This window comes from Miniopterus natalensis, chromosome 12 (genome assembly GCF_054644295.1).
Source record: "Miniopterus natalensis isolate mMinNat1 chromosome 12, mMinNat1.hap1, whole genome shotgun sequence".
Lineage (NCBI taxonomy): Eukaryota > Metazoa > Chordata > Mammalia > Chiroptera > Miniopteridae > Miniopterus > Miniopterus natalensis.
This window is the reverse complement of record NC_142092.1, coordinates 48091158-48106971: the sequence shown is the minus strand read 5'-3', so window position 1 is coordinate 48106971 and position 15814 is coordinate 48091158. Positions and strand designations below refer to the sequence as shown.

Below are 15814 nucleotides of genomic sequence, written 5' to 3'. Positions count from 1 at the left end.
TAGTCATTATTGATTTAGGGGCCCACCCTACTCCAGCGTGACCTCATCTAAACTAAATACATCTGCAATAATCCTTCTTTCTTTTTTTTTTTTTTTTAATATATCTTTTTTGATTTCAGAGAGAGGAAAGGAGAGGGAGAGAGAGAGATAGAAACGTCAATGATGAGAGAGTCATTGATCGGCTGCAGCCCACAGCCTGGGCATGTGCCCTGACCAGGAACCCCGATCGCCTGGATCCTAGGTCAACGCTCAACCGCTGAGGCATGCCCGGCCGGGCTAAGGAAGATATAAATGTGAGTCACATTCCAGTAAAACTAAAAAACTAAAATTTGACATACCATCAAATTTACTCAATATTGATGTAACGACACAAAATTTTATATGCAACATGTGGACTTTACTATAGCAGAATTTGGCCTCTATAAACTAGCTTACACATAAAGTTGCACTGTCTAATATGGGAGCCACTAGCCACATGTGGCTTTTGAGTACTTGAAATGTAGCAAGTCCAAATTGAAATGTGCTGAAACCAGATTTTAAAAACTTGGTATGAAAACAAGAAAGTAAAATATTATTAAAATTAATTTCACCTGTGTCTTTTTACTTGTTTTTGTTTTAAATTGGCTTTATGTTTTAGAGCAGTTTTAGTTTATAGCAAAACTGAGCAGAAGGTACAGAGATTTCCCATATACTCCCTGCCCTAACATACACACAGACTCCCCCACTATCAATATCCTGCACCAGAGTGGTACCTTTGTTATGATCAGTGAACCTACACTAGCACATCATTATCGCCCAGGGTCAATAGTTTACAGTAGGGTTCATTCTTGGTGTTATATATTCCATGGGTTTTTGATAAATGCATAATATCATTTATCCACTATTTTTTTTTTTTTTTTTACTTTTTTTTAAAGCGGCTATTAGAAAACTTAAAATTACATATGTGATTTACTTTGGGGCTTACATAGTTTTATTCCACAGTGCTGGTATAATCATCTTTCATTTTAAACAAAGGTTCATGCTTACAGATCAGCATGGCACTTTAAAAATGTTACTCACCAGTAATTTTGTCCTGAGTTCAAAAACACCTTTCTGTGTTTTAGATAAATAAGACCCATCGAACCTTTTGATTTGTGCTTGTATGATATAGTTTCCCTATTATTTTAGTTGTAACCTATTTGTTTTTTAAAAATTTAAGCAGGTTTCTTGTGGAAATCATATCACTGGTTGCTTTTTTCTTTTTAATTTAGTCTGACAACATCTGTCTTTTAATTGGAGTGTTTAGATCATTTAGAGTTAATATAATTACTGATATGGTTGAGTTTAAATCTATCTTGCTATTTTTCGATTTGCTCTATTTATTCTTTTTCTATTTTTTTCAACTTTTGTTTTTTCTTTCTTTTGGAATGATAGAGGGTTTGGAATGTTGTTTTAATGACTTCATTTTACCCCTTCTATTGGCTTCTTAGCTCTATCTCTGCTTCCTTTTTCAGTAGGGGTTGTACAGTCTACCTTCAAATAATGCTTTATGTTAAGCATTTCTGAGGCTCTTCATTCCTTTAGGCGGACCAAACTTCTCTCTGGTATCTGAAGGAAGAGAAACTTTTTTATTAACAACATGGCAGGTTTTGTCCATTTTAATTAGCTGGGGCCCTATATATTATTTCCTGGATTTTATGCATAATAACTTTCTGAGGTTAATCTTTAATGGGAATAATTTTTCTGTGTTCGTTTAGCCTAAATACGTTTCATTATCACAAACTGACCTATCTTGATATGGAAAAAGTCCATTTTGAATTCTTCAAGATTTTATATCTGGCTTCATATATATATATAATTGGTCAGTTTTTGAATATTAATTAATATATTTTTATTCCCAGCAATTCTGTCACTAGAACTAAAGCATGAGGATAAGGCATCCATTTCTTCAGGGATGATTATTAGAGTAGAAAAGTAGGCAAAAAGGAAAATTCCTAGTGTTTTGGTTTTAAAACAGACATTTGAAATTCCAGGCAGAGACTGTGATATTAAGAGTAAAAGGTTTTGGCCCTGGCTGGGTAGCTCAGTTGCTTAGAGCATCATCCCGATACACCAAGGTTGTGGGTTCAATTCCCCGGTCAGGGCACATGCAAGAATCAACCAATGAATGTACAAATAAGTGGAACAACAAGTTGATGTTTCTCTCTCTCCCTCCCGCCCTCCCTCCCTCCATCCCTTCCACTAAATCAATGGAAAAAATATCCTCAGGTGAGGATTGGCAACAACAACAAAACACTGGTATGAATAGACTTGGCCGAATCCCGGGATCAGTCCAATACAGTCCTTCTCACCCCTCTCAGTTCCCAGCGACTTGGCTCATTCTGATGGAGGAATGAAGAGGCTGTAGCTGTTATTTGCAAGGCCTGTACAACTGGATACCAGATGAAAATGCAGGTGCCAACAGGGATTGACGATGACAGCTGAGGGCCAGATGTCCTGCCTTCTTCCCCAGCCCCAGTTGGTAGGTTGGCTCTACTCATTCCTCTTAAAACTGAGGAGGGGATTTGGAAGAGCTCCTGACGAAGCTGAGGTCCCACTGAATTGACCGAGATTAAGTTTTAGTCATTCAGCAGGAAGGGGACTTGCAGAGACAACTAGCTGTACATCAAAGATCTGTGCAACTCTTCTAGAAGTTATTGCTTGGAAGCAACTTCTGAGCCAGAGAAAACATTTTCTAACTGCTGTCATGTTCACTCTTAATTTAATAACTGGAATATGACCTTGGAGAGCAAAGGATCTCTGTGCCTTGGAGCAGAATCTGTGCACCTGATATCCCTATTGGGCCTTATACTGAGATCTAACAGGAGGAAGAGAAATCCCCCTCAACCAAGGCATCCAACATCAACATGTTATAAAATTTACCATGGTGACTCTCAACCTGAGATGCTGGTACAATATCCTGCCAGCCTTCAGTAAGCCCTCTAAAGACATGAGCCTGAGTATGAAATTGTCCCCATTCTCTACTTTCCTTGCCTGTTTATTTCAATAATTTTCAAACTTAAAAAATGTTATTTTTGTTTTTTAACACTGGGGTTTTTTTCCAACAAAATCTTACAGAATCCTGATATATAAAATAGGATAAAAGCTGTGTTTTGCTGCTACCTTTATTTAAGTTCAATTTAAAACAATTACTTGGTTTAAAGACAATGAATGAAATTTTGATGAACATAAAAACTTGAAATCTGGGGTTATGGATGATAATTGTAGTCACACCAATTTCAGCTTCCAATTTATTTCTGTATTTTGTTTTGGTTGCCTGCTGTGGGGAAAATTCTGATTTGTATATGGTTTTTGAAATAGCTCACCTTGAAATCTCACACTACTCATTATTTAATTAAGATGGTACCTTGAAGAAGAAGTACTGAGAAATTTTTGTTTTAATACTGACTCATGAAAACTTATGTCCATACTGAAATCTGCACACAGATGTTTATAGTAGCTTTAGTCATAAATTGCCAAAATTTGGAAGCAACCAAGATATTTTTCAATAGGTAAGTGGAAAATAAACCGTGGTACATCCAGACTATGGGATATTATTTAGGACTAAAAAGAAATGAGCTATGAAGCCATGAAAAGATATGGAGGGAACTTAAATGCATATTACTAAGTGAAAGAAGCCAATTTGAAAAGGTTACATACTGTGTAACTCTCATTATATGACATTCTGGAAAAGGCAAAATTGTGGAGACAGTAAAAAGATTAGTGGTTGCCAGGGGTTGGGGGAGAGGGTGGGATGAAGAAACAGAGCACAGAGGGGTTGTAGGCTGTGAATTGTATCTTGTAATGGTGGATTCATGTCATTATACGTTGGTCCAAACCCATAGAATATACACCACCAAGAGTGAACCCTGATGTAAACTTCCAACTATGGGTGACTGTGTATCAGTTGTGCTCATTGACTGTAATAAAGGTAACACTCTGGTGCAAGATGTTGATAGTGGGGGAGGGTGAGTGGCGGGGGAGGGGGTGGGAAACGGGGTATACGGAACTCTCTGTACTTTTTGTTCAGCTTTGCTGTGAACCTAAGACTTCTCCTAAAAAACTAAATTTATTAATTTTAAAAATGTCAGTTAGACATTAAAAGTCAGAAAAAATGCTGATTCACTAATAAGGTTGCAAAGCTGCTCAAATTCCTTCTCATAAATGCAAAGTCAGAGGAGCAGCACCCCAAATTTATAGTTAATTCCAATACATTTATAACGTGACATTCTTGCTGTGTGGCCAGTGGCGTGTCCCCTTGTTATTGTGCAATTGGTTGTGACACCATGAGGAGAACATGCACCAAGCAGATGGTTCTGAGCCTCACCCAACACTTGATTGAGAACAGTGCACATGTGAACTCCCTGGTACAATTAGATGTAAGCAGATGTGCGTAGGCTTGAATTAAAGAAAAGATCGGTGCAAAATTACACTTTTTCCAATCAAGGACACATTTGAAAAAGATAAAATAAATGCACGAAGATGAAAAGATTTGTTCCAAGGACTGTTTAAAAGGCAGTCACTTCAATAACACACATGGTAATGTGGTAGTGACCTCTAGAATGCCAAAAATCAAAACATAACAAGTTTGTGTGTGCCTGTTGTCTTATTACATATTAAAAGCTATTTAGAATATATTTAAAATAAACTCAAATAGTCTTGTTTGATTACACGATATTATTCAAGAGTTTTTTTACAATGTATGTTTGAACATGTCTGTTTGAACGTGTCTGTTTTAATACTGATACCTCCTTTCACACTCTCTTCCACAGATGGAATAAATATGTCATTCTGTTCTTTTTTAGCTTTTTGTAATCATGATGATGTCTTATGTTTAATTCTAACTCATCTGAAGTTTATGGAAGCGTATGGTGTGATGTATGGGTCAAAGGCAAACCTTCATTCAATTGAATACTGTTGCTGTCCCACTGTTTATTAAAAAGTGTTTCCCTTTTTGTGCTTTTAATTTTTATCTGACATACACATATTAAATTTGTATAGTTGGAATTAATTTTCTGGTATCTCTGATACCACTGATTTTGCAAAACTTAAAAAAAGCAGTGGTGTATAGTTCAGTAATTGTAATTTAGTAATAAGTTCAAATCTAATAGGAAGACTCTAACATTGTTACCTTCAAAATATCCTTGTACCGTACAATTGTTCTTCAGTAGCAATTGATGTAGTTCAGTAGAGTCTTTTGGGGGATTAAAAACACTGAATAACTATGTTTCTAAGCCCAGGTTTCCTATTGGCCTTACCTCAGACATAACAAAATTCAAATCTTTGTGGGTAGAGCCCAGAAGTATGCATATTAAAGAAGTTCTTCTGTTTGTTACAATTTGAGAGTTCCCATTGTAGAAACTGAGATCATTGTAGTATTTCTTCTCCCAAGCCCTGGTCAATCCCTCTGCCTTACTTTATACTCATATAACACTTTTTTTTTTTTTTAATTCTCACCCAAGGATATTTTTCCATTGCTTTTCAGCGAGAGTAGAAGGCAGACAGGGAAAGAGAGGGAGAGAGAGACATCGATGTGAGAGAGACAGATTGATTGGTTACCTCCCACCCCAACTAGGACTGGGATTGAGCCTACAACCGAGGAACGTGCCCTTGGCTGGAACTGAACTGGGGACCCTTCAGTCTGCAGGCCAACACTCTAACCACTGAGCAAAACTGGCTAGGGCCACAATTTAAATAAAAAAATTTATTGACTCAGCCTGTCATGTCTGAAATTATGTTTGTTCCCAATTCTTTGATACATGTTACTACTTACTATAAATACATTATTATTCCTGTTGGGTTTTTTTCTGTCTATTGATGATATGTAGAAACACAATGGATTTTTGAGAAGTTATTTCTATCTCCTTAACTTTTCTGAACTCATGTTATTGCTAATAGTTTTCTGGTTAATTTTTAAAAATATGAGAATTGTGTTTTCTGCAAAATTTGACAGTATTTCTTCCTCTGCTATATTTATGCCTCTTATTTTGCACTTGAGCACATTTTTATATCTTTGCACTTGTGCATTTTAGGGCTACTTGAATAGGAATGCGTGGTTTCTGTCCTAACGTGAGAAGCTTGGAGTCACCACTCTGTGCTAGCAAGTAAAAAGATGAACACGTTGATGAAGCAACAATTCTTCTTGATCCATAAGAGAAGTGATGTCATAGGGCAAACTTCAGCCCCAACGTTGGAGAGATCAGACTGGGTAGCTGATGCCCAAGGACTTGGCACACAGCAGGAGACTTCTACACAGAAGTTGCTTCCCTGCCTCTTCCTTTAGTCCCTCAGCTCTGGTCCCAAGTCATCTAGGGCCTGCTGCTCAAAGTGTGGCCTGCAGAGCAGCAACACAGGCATCACCTGGGAACCTGCCAGAGATGTAGAATCTCGGACCCCACCTTAGATTCACTGAAACAGAATCTGCATTTTTAACAACATCCTTGGGTTACCCATGAGCACATTAAATAAAGTTCAAGAAGCTCTGATCTCAGGAGCTTGCAGAAATGTCCACCAGATGGCACGTTTGCAGCAAGCACAAGTAGCAGAGCCACAATATCACCCAAGTCTCCTTCAAATAGTACCCTAAGTGGCGCTAGAAGTTTGGAGCGATTGCCCACGAACTGTGGAAAGCATGAATGGGAAATCGAGCCCAGAGGAGACCCCTATTCAATGAGTGGCAGATTGTGGCTTGTGAGCCATGAATTCTCCCTCTCTGGGCTTTCCCCAGGTGTTTTCACCTACACTGTCTAGTGAGATGGATGGGATGTTTCACTCTCATTTTACAGATAAGGAAACTGAGGCCCAGAGAGGGATAGAAGCTCAGTCAAGCACTCAGCAGTGGCAAATTGTATTGGAGACAATTGGAAGGCAGGTCTCTGGCTGCCTGGCCTAAACTGAGAGCACCTCTAAAGGGACAGGGCAGGGGGCGCTCAACCCCAGTCTGTGCTGACCTGAGCCACCTGCCTACTCCAATCCTGATCCTCCCCCACCCAGCAGCTCTTTGAACAGCTATCTTATTTTCTTTGGGAGTGCTAGACACAGCTGTTGTATTAATTCAACTTGGAATGTTAATAGGGTTTCCACATACTAAGGGTCCTAGACTTAACCCCCAAGGGGACAAAACATCAGGTGTAATTTGAAATGAATGGGACCGGCCCTGGTCCCCAGAGTGTCCTCTGGGAATGTTGATGGTCCCTGAGTCTATGGCCAGTATCAACTCTGAGCCTCTGACTCTTTCCTCAACTTTCACCCCAACCTATTTACTTTTGCTGTTTTTGTTATAAGAACAAAGATTCACTTGCACAAGCTCAAGTAAATTTTGTGTCTTATTTTTTTCCTAAGTAAGAATTCACTTGTATTGATTAGGGATATCACGGAGAATTTAAGAATAGAAGTCTTAATAGAATTGAGGCTAATTGAACCTGAACAATGTGTGCCCAGACTATAAGGAAATTTTAAAAATATTTTTGGGCCCTGGCCAGGTGGCTAAGTTGGTTAAAGCATCATCCCATTCATTCACCAAAAGATTTTGGGTTCGATTCCAGGTCAGGGCACATACCTAGGTTGTGGGTTTGATCCCCAGTGAGGACACATACAGGAGGCAACAGATCGATGTTTCTCTCTCACATCGATGCCTGCCTCTCTCTCTCTCTCTCTAAAATTCAGGGGGAGGGGGCGCAAAGTGTTTTAAAATCCTCATTTCCAACCCTGTTATTAACCATTAATAGGACTTGCTCTTGCTCTAACTACATTATTAACACAGTGAATTAGATGAGGTGGAGACCACAAAACAAAGGTAAATGCAGAGACAGCACAGAGAATAAGTGAGAAGCAGAGTCCCCAACAAAGAGCCCCAGACCCTCCTTGTGTCCTGTTGCTCACCTCCTCCTGGGGTACAACCCCTTTCCTCTTTGTAGCAGACGCCCTACCCACCTCTGGGCAGCAAGGAGGCTGCGATTGTGGTCAATTCAAGTGCACATGGAACTTTCTCCAGGACAGATCACATGTTAAGTTATAAAGCTAGTCTTATCAAATTAAATATAAATGAATGCATACCAAGTTATTTTTTCTGACCCCAATGGAATGAAACTAAAAATCAATAGCAAAGGGAAAACTGGAAAATTCACAAATATATGGAAATTAAACAACACACTCATGAACACTCATTGGGTCAACTAAGAAATAAAAAAGGAAATAAGAAAATACATCGAGACAAACAAACAAACAAAAAAACCCACCACAATGAACTAAAACTTATGGGATACAGCAAAACATCCCATCAGAGACATCTTATTCTGACAGCTAAAACTGACGTGCTGATGATAATGGTCTTATTGCGATCTTTGACTAATCAGAGCTAGATAAGGAAAGATGTCCTCTGATTACCTAACCAAGGGTTACACAAATGCACTGGGGTAAATAAAAGTGAGGGAGGCAATTTAAAATCTTTTCCTCAGTTATAATAGTGGATAATATGCAGTGTGGTGCCAATGGGCTCCTTCTGTAGAGAGGAAATATTTGAAAGCATTTTTGGATATCAGACATGGTTGTGAGAGATTTTGGGGTAGTCATGTATTCTTGTCACAACAGGAAGTCAAAACCTGGGAAATGACTGATTGGAATAAAGTTCCGAGTATAGGAAATAACTGAGCTATGTTAGTAAATTGTGGGAGAAAGCTTAAGTTGGGCAGCCACAAATCAATGCATTGTTATTAATCTTTTCTTTCCCATTCCAATTATAAAATCACACACAGACACACAGACATGCACACGCATATTTACAGGGTGGGGCAAAAGTAGGTTTACAATTGTTCATACGGAAAATAATACAATAATTAATAAATGATAATACAAGAATAAACTCTGTTTCGGGTACTCACAACTGTAAACCTACTTTTGCCCCACCCTGCACACCATTCTTAAAAGAGATGCCATTTTCAATACAAAGACTTTTTTTTTTTCCTGATACTTTAGATAATGCAATTACATTCGTAGGTAATGTGGATTCCAAACTGCCACTTTATTTGTTTCAAATAGGTTTTAAATATATAGGCTTTATACAGCAATAGAAAATGAATACAGCTTAGGAGGCAACTGTCAACCAGTAAGGGGGGAGAGCTGACTTAACATGAGGATGAAGAGGGAAGAGGGAGGAAAGAAAAAGAGAAAACAGCCTGATATATACTAATAATAGTTAAAGGACCAAAGTTTGGTAATGACTGACTCTTATAAATATAAAGTTAAGAGGGTTAAAAATAATCTCTGTTGTGCGGTAAATACATACTATTTCAATATGCTCCTTGAGTGTAAGAGGAAGTCGTGGACTTAGAGCTCTGCGGGCTACACTGTTCCCATGGCCAGTCTTACCTGCGCCACTGGTTGTAGGGAGTAACTCTTACTGCTGGCTTCTTGTTAGCTGTGGAGTTAAGAATGATTTTTGCATTGGCTTCCCCACGATCTTTTTGGGGTTTCATCACGGTGTGGACATATTTATGGAGTGCGTGCTGGGTGTACGTAACTGCCATCCATGTGCCACATCAGCGGCATGGATGAAAGTTTGGGAGCTGCTGGCACTCAGTCATGCAGCATTCTGCTAACTGCTGCGGCGAGGTGGCATGTCTGCCCCCGAGCTTCCCTGCAGTGACAATAAAGAAGAGCCAATAGTGAATGACAAGATTCCATTAGATCAAAACAAAGCTGCTGCTCAAGATAAGGCCTGCCATTTCTCGTGCTAATATATGAGTGGCATTTCTGCCCTGGTGCTAATGATCACTGTTATATGTTGAGGCAGATGACATTTTCCAGTCGATCCCTGTATCAGAGCAAAGGTCTTTGGGATGAGACCAGAGCAGAAGAGAGTAAGCAGCAGTTCTACACAGGGAAAGACAATATTCTCTAAGGCCCTTACCACTGCAATTTTTGTTTGTTTCTTTTGCCCACATCTGTAACTCTTTATAGATATTCATCAAGTTCTGGGATCAGAGGATTTAAGATTTGGGCAGGAAAATGTAGCTATGATATGATACAGTGTAGTTTTGTATGAAGCCAATAAACTAATCAGCAGTGCCAGAAATGAAAAGGCTCTTTCCACTAATAGCCTGAGGACCTCCCTGGGTTACCGTTTTCCCACAAGTACCATGAGGAGTTCGGAGCTCTTGCGTTCTGACAGCCCGGGAATCTGTGACGGTCACTTAGTTAGGTGTTTCTGATGGACCAGGTTCTTCACAGCGGCCTTCACATCCTTGTTCCTCAGGCTGTAGATGATGGGGTTCAGCATGGGGGTCACCACCCCATAGAAGAGAGAAATGAGCTTGTCTGAAAGATCCTGTTTGTCTGCTCCTAGTGGGTCCTTGGATTTGGGTTTCCCATACATGAAGAAGATGGTCCCATAGAAGACGATCACGACTGTGAGGTGGGCAGAGCAGGTAGAGAAGGCCTTTCTCCTTCCCTCGGCTGAGGGGATCCTCAGGATGGCAGCAATGATGAACACATAGGAGACAAAAATGAACAGGACTGGGATTGCAAGGAAGATCATGTTGGCCACGACCATGCTGATGACATTGATGGAGATGTCAGCACAGGCTAACTTCAGGACAGCCAGGATCTCACAGGTGAAGTGGTTGATGACGTTATCCCCACAGAAGGGCAGCCTCATGGCCTGGGATGTCTGAACTACTGAGTTGGTGACACCAGCTGCCCAGGAGCCAGCAGCCATGGGCACGTAGGCAGCCTTGCTCATGACCACAGGGTATCTAAGGGGTCTGCAGATGGCCACGTAGCGATCAAACGCCATCATGCTCAGAAGCACACACTCTGTGGCTCCCATGGCAAAGGAGAGAAACATCTGCCCAAAACAGGCTGAGAAGGGTATAGTTTTCCTGGGGGTCAGGAAGCTGTCAAGAATGAGGGGGACTGAGGAGGTTGTGTAGCAGATGTCAAGGAAGGAGAGGTTCCCCAGGAAGAAGTACATGGGTGTGTGCAGGCGGGAGTCAAGGATGGTCACCAGGATGAGGACCCCATTGCCCAGCAGGATCACCAGGTACATCAGCAGGATGAGCACAAAGAATGTTTTCTCCAGGTTTGGGTGGGCAGAGAGGCCCAGGAGAACGAACCCCACCACCGGGGAGGTGCGATTGGACTTGTCCATGGTGCATCTACTCTGTCACTTGCAGTGACTCAGAAGGCCAACTCAGTACTCTCTGGCTCCAAACATGCCTGGGCAGCCAGGCAAAATCTCCATCCTGCTGAGCAACTGGAGACTAGCTCTGATCATTCAGTCCTCTCTGCAGGCTTCTAGGAAAAGTGTAGTAGAGGTCAATATTTAACTTCTGCCTTCAGTAAGAACAAATGAGTTAATTTGGACTTTCTTGCACATGGCGATTATAAAAACTGGACAAACTATATAAAACATCTGTGTAAAGCATTGGCAAAGCAATAAAACAACAAGGAATCATAGGGTCATAATTCTGGGATAAATAGGAACTCGAGGGAGTCAAGGATGGTCACCAGGATGAGGACCCCTGGTGTCTATGAGTTAAGCTGGTAGAAGTAAGACCAGCATTTGAGAATACATTTCAACTGGGACAATTGCAGCCTCTGGAGGCGGTCACTGAGAGGCCAGGAAGCACTACTGACAGGCCCCTGGAGGTGGGGAACAGGTTTTGAAGGGTAAGGCCCACCATGAAGTTGTTCCTGACTAAACTTCCTTCTGTTGGGAGGGGACGGCCCCCCACCTGGACCCTAAGGCAGCACCATAAGAATAAGAATGAATGAGAAAGAACACACATTTACAGGTTTTGTCACTAGCTTCAAGTCTTCCCAAGCCCTGAAATTGGATTGAGGTTGCCCCAGATTTTTCGTGCTCCCAAATATCTAACAGAAGCAAATATAAATCCACTGTGAAGGAAGGTAACATCACTGCAGTCTCTAAATCATTTCCCCAAATAAATTTGTCAATACAACATCTGGCGTACACTTTAAAAAAATAGGCACACAGGCAACAAGACAACATAAATGAAGATCATCAGGGTGATTCAAACTGTGGCTTGTGAGCTTGCAAAGGTTAGGGCTCTTGTGGATACAGTGGTGCTGTGTGCCAGCCATGGAGCTCCCCAGGCCATACTGGGCCACCAAGCTACATTATTCACCGTGACCAGGACCTGGAAACAACTGCAGTGTCCTTTGATAGATAACTGAATAAAGAAGACGTAGTGCATACATACAATGGAATACTACTCTGCCATAAGAAAAGATGAAATACTGCCATTTGTGACAGTATGGATTTTGAGAATATTGTGCTAAAGCAGCAAGATAAGTCAGACGGCAAAAGTCAAGAACCATTTGATTTCATTCATATGTGGAATATAAAACTGAAAGCAACAAATGAAGAAGCAGGACGCACAAACAAAAACTCATAGACACAGACAACAGAATGGTGGTTACCAGAGGGAAAGAGGGATGGGGGGGCCGGTAGGTAGTAAAGGTTAAAAGGGGTCATATATGGCGACAGAAGGAGATTTGACTTTGGGCAGTAAACATACAATGTAATATACAGATTATAATTTTATTAACCAATGTCATCCTAATACATTTAATTTAAAAAGCTTTAAAAAAAGAAAATCAACAGGAAAAAAACTGAAAGCCAAGCGTGCCCTTTCCTTTGGGCCAGTGGGAGCCAAGAGCACCTCTGCTGCTGAGAGAATTAGCCCAGTCCACAGTGTCAAGGTCTGAACATGCTATAGGTCCTTTTTTACATTTAGGAAGGCACTGTGTGCACTGTGGCCAAGTTGAAGGAGAGTTCTGACTGAACATCCCTTCTCCTGGTCATTCTCAGTCTGCCTGCGCCAGAGGCACTGGCTTCCCCCGAAACTGTTCCCAGAGCCTTGAGTCCAGCTCTGTCAGCTCTTCTTTCTGGGAAGCTTGAATCTCTCCGCAGACTGCTAAGCACTCCCCAAAAGGATTTATTCTGGACCAGTAGAAAACTTATAGGCAACAATGAGGGTGCTGGGCATTCAGTTTTATTTGCTCTGTATCTAAATTACTCATGAACGTCCCAAATGTCCATAGTTCCAAGTGCTCTCAGTCATCTGGCTGCTTTCTCTGTGTGCAGGGGAACTTCCTTCATGGGGAGCTGAGACACTCCCCTTTTTGCTTAGTGTTATAGCTGTTACCAAGTCAGAGCCAAAATAATTCAATTCAGGTTGACAGGCATTTATTGAGCATCTGCTCTGGGCCAGGTAGAATTCTAGGTGCCGGGATCACAGCAATGAAAGACATAGCTCCTGACCTCAAAGAGCTCAAAATCTAGTAGGGGTGAGGGAGTGGTGATCACCATAATTAATTACATAAGTAATTACATCATCATCATTGTTGTTGTCATCATCGTTGCCATTGACTATAAAAATCACTCTAATGCTACTGACAATAGGCCTTAGCAATCTGCTCCCTTCCCAAAGTCGAAACCCCTTATTACATTCCTCACAGTCCTCCAGCCTGGCTGACTCCCTGAGTGATGTGGTGCTATGAACTTCCTGGTGAGGATCTTTTCACTTGGAAGTAGTTCCTCTTTGATATTGAGCTAAAATCTGTTTCTTTGCAGCGTTAATCCCTCTTCCACAGAAAGCCCTCCAAATATCCAGAAACAGTGTGGCTTCAGCATGAACATAAACAAGAGTAGTCTCTATTCCTCTCCCAGGGCCTTTAAAAAAATCAGTATAGCTCTTAAGAGGCACATATATGATCTAGAAATTGACTACAAAAGCAGGTTAGTACTGAGAACAGCCCCCAGCTTGAATCCTCAAGTTTTCCAGGACACACTGGGCTCCAGTGCCCAGGACACACTGCTACCTGTGATGCATGTCCTGGGGCAATAAGTCTGTCCCAGGTTGGGTTTTCACTGTCAGCCAGTCCTCCAGCCTCTCCCAAGACCCTGGATCAGGTAAGGAAAATACTCCCTCTGTGTCTTCATCATCAGATCCAGAAACAAGACTTCTTATTATTATATTGCTGAGCTTTGAATTCTTAAGCACAAAAGGAGAAAGCGCCCCAATTTTTAACCCAGAAGGGACAACTGCATGAGAAGAAAGCTACGAGCTATGGGGTCTTGGGCAAGCCCTTTCCCCTCTGCACAAAGCAGGGCAAAGCCAGATGACCTTAGAGACCCTTGCAGTTTGATGGGTCTATTTGACTCCACAAGACTAACACCACACCAGTGAAAGGGCTTCCTATCTCCCCTTCTCAAGCCCCCATTCTATGACAATCAAGTTTGACGGCAGAAATGGAGCTGTGCTTATGAAAACTTTGGTATGATCAAAACCTGCACTTACCTTTATAAGAAAAGTGGTGAGCAACAATGATTTGTTTCCTAAGGGCTGGGAAGAGGCCACATGTCAAACATAGTGACACTGGGTCTGAAGTTCCAGGGTGAGGGTTCAGATGTGTGACAGGTGAAGGGTCCAGCCAGTCCTCTCCCCTCCACCTGCCTGTGTGTTCAAGGTACACTCTCCAAAGGAGTGGACAGTGCCCTTAGAAGATAATTTAAATTCCAGTCTGTTCTTTGGGACCATTTTAGTCCCTAAAGTCATTTAAAGTTTGGAAAGTGAGTTGTACTCAGTTTAGAAAGTTTGTATTCTTCTGGGATAACATCCCCAAGATCCAATTAAGATGAAGGCACTGGAGAAGGTTTGCTGGCTGCTTCCTCTCCCTCCCCCCTTTTCCCTTTCTCCTTCCCTCCCTTCCTTTTCTCTGAACACTATAATCCATTCACAGAGTCCAGCAGCAGTCTGCTGATCAGTGATTACATGACTCATTCGGACCCCACAGTCTTTTTTCCTGTGTTGTAGCCGAGCCCCACCACTCCAAGTCCATGCTTATACAGTGTTTTTTGGAAGGTTTGAGTGAAAGACATACTTTCTTTTAAATTTTCTGCTCATTGGATTAAGACCCTTAAAGCAACCTGCCCTGTTCTCCCTCAGTCTTCATTTAATGTCCATCTAAATCATTGTCCTTCCAGATTCCTATCATGTTTGCATGTGCTCTGAAACCTCTTGGGAGTCATTGACACAATGGGACCCAGAACAGGGATGGGTCCAGAGAATGGTACATTTCTTTGTTCAGCAAGTGATTATTGCATAAAAGGCAGTAATATTCTGCTTTCCAGAGTGCACCCTCTAGTGGCAACAGAGAGGCACATGAAAAGAAAATTACCAAACAAGGTAGGAAGTGCGGGACGGGGAGAATGCCCACACTGCTGTGAAAGCCCAGAGGGAGGCAGGGGCCAAACTTCTGGAGGTGAACCGAGGCCCAAGGTCTGTGGTGTGCTGGAGCTGACTCACACTTTGTGACTTACCCCATGTGTGTGAACGTTTGTCAGTGTACATGTGAGTTCCCCAAAGATGAGTGCAGCTGACCAAAGGGGTGGTGAACCCCAGCAACACCAGCATTTCCCAGGGCAGCATTTGTTTTCTGTGGCTTCCTGAGGACAAAGGTGGACATGACACCTCTCAGAATTCACAAGGTCTGTAACCAGATGCCTGGTTAAAAGGTTTCAGCCCTGCTCAAAACACTTAGAGATTCTATCAGGAATCACATTCTCTGTGAAGGCAGAAAATAACCACCACCATTTTGAGATAAAACCAGGACAGGAATCAGGTGCTATGAAGTCAAGAAACACTTCCCTGAAGAGGGAACAGAAAAGAGGGAGAAGGGGGAAGTTGTCTCCATGAAAAGTGGGGGACCAAAGCTTTGCCTCCTCACGGAAGAGAGACCACTCCTGCAGCAAGCACTGAGTGGAGAAGTG

The 15814-nt window shown here is 41.7% G+C and overlaps 1 protein-coding gene across 1 annotated transcript; it reads right to left on the bottom strand.

Annotated features, from left to right (window-relative positions):
- Nucleotides 1-10204: 10204 nt before the first annotated feature.
- LOC107544892 (olfactory receptor 13C7-like) lies at nt 10205-11164 on the bottom strand. Its single transcript, XM_016222823.2, has one exon. The coding sequence runs from the start codon at nt 11162-11164 to the stop codon at nt 10205-10207; it is 960 nt and encodes a 319-aa protein (XP_016078309.2).
- Between the last annotated feature and the right edge of the window lie 4650 nt (nt 11165-15814).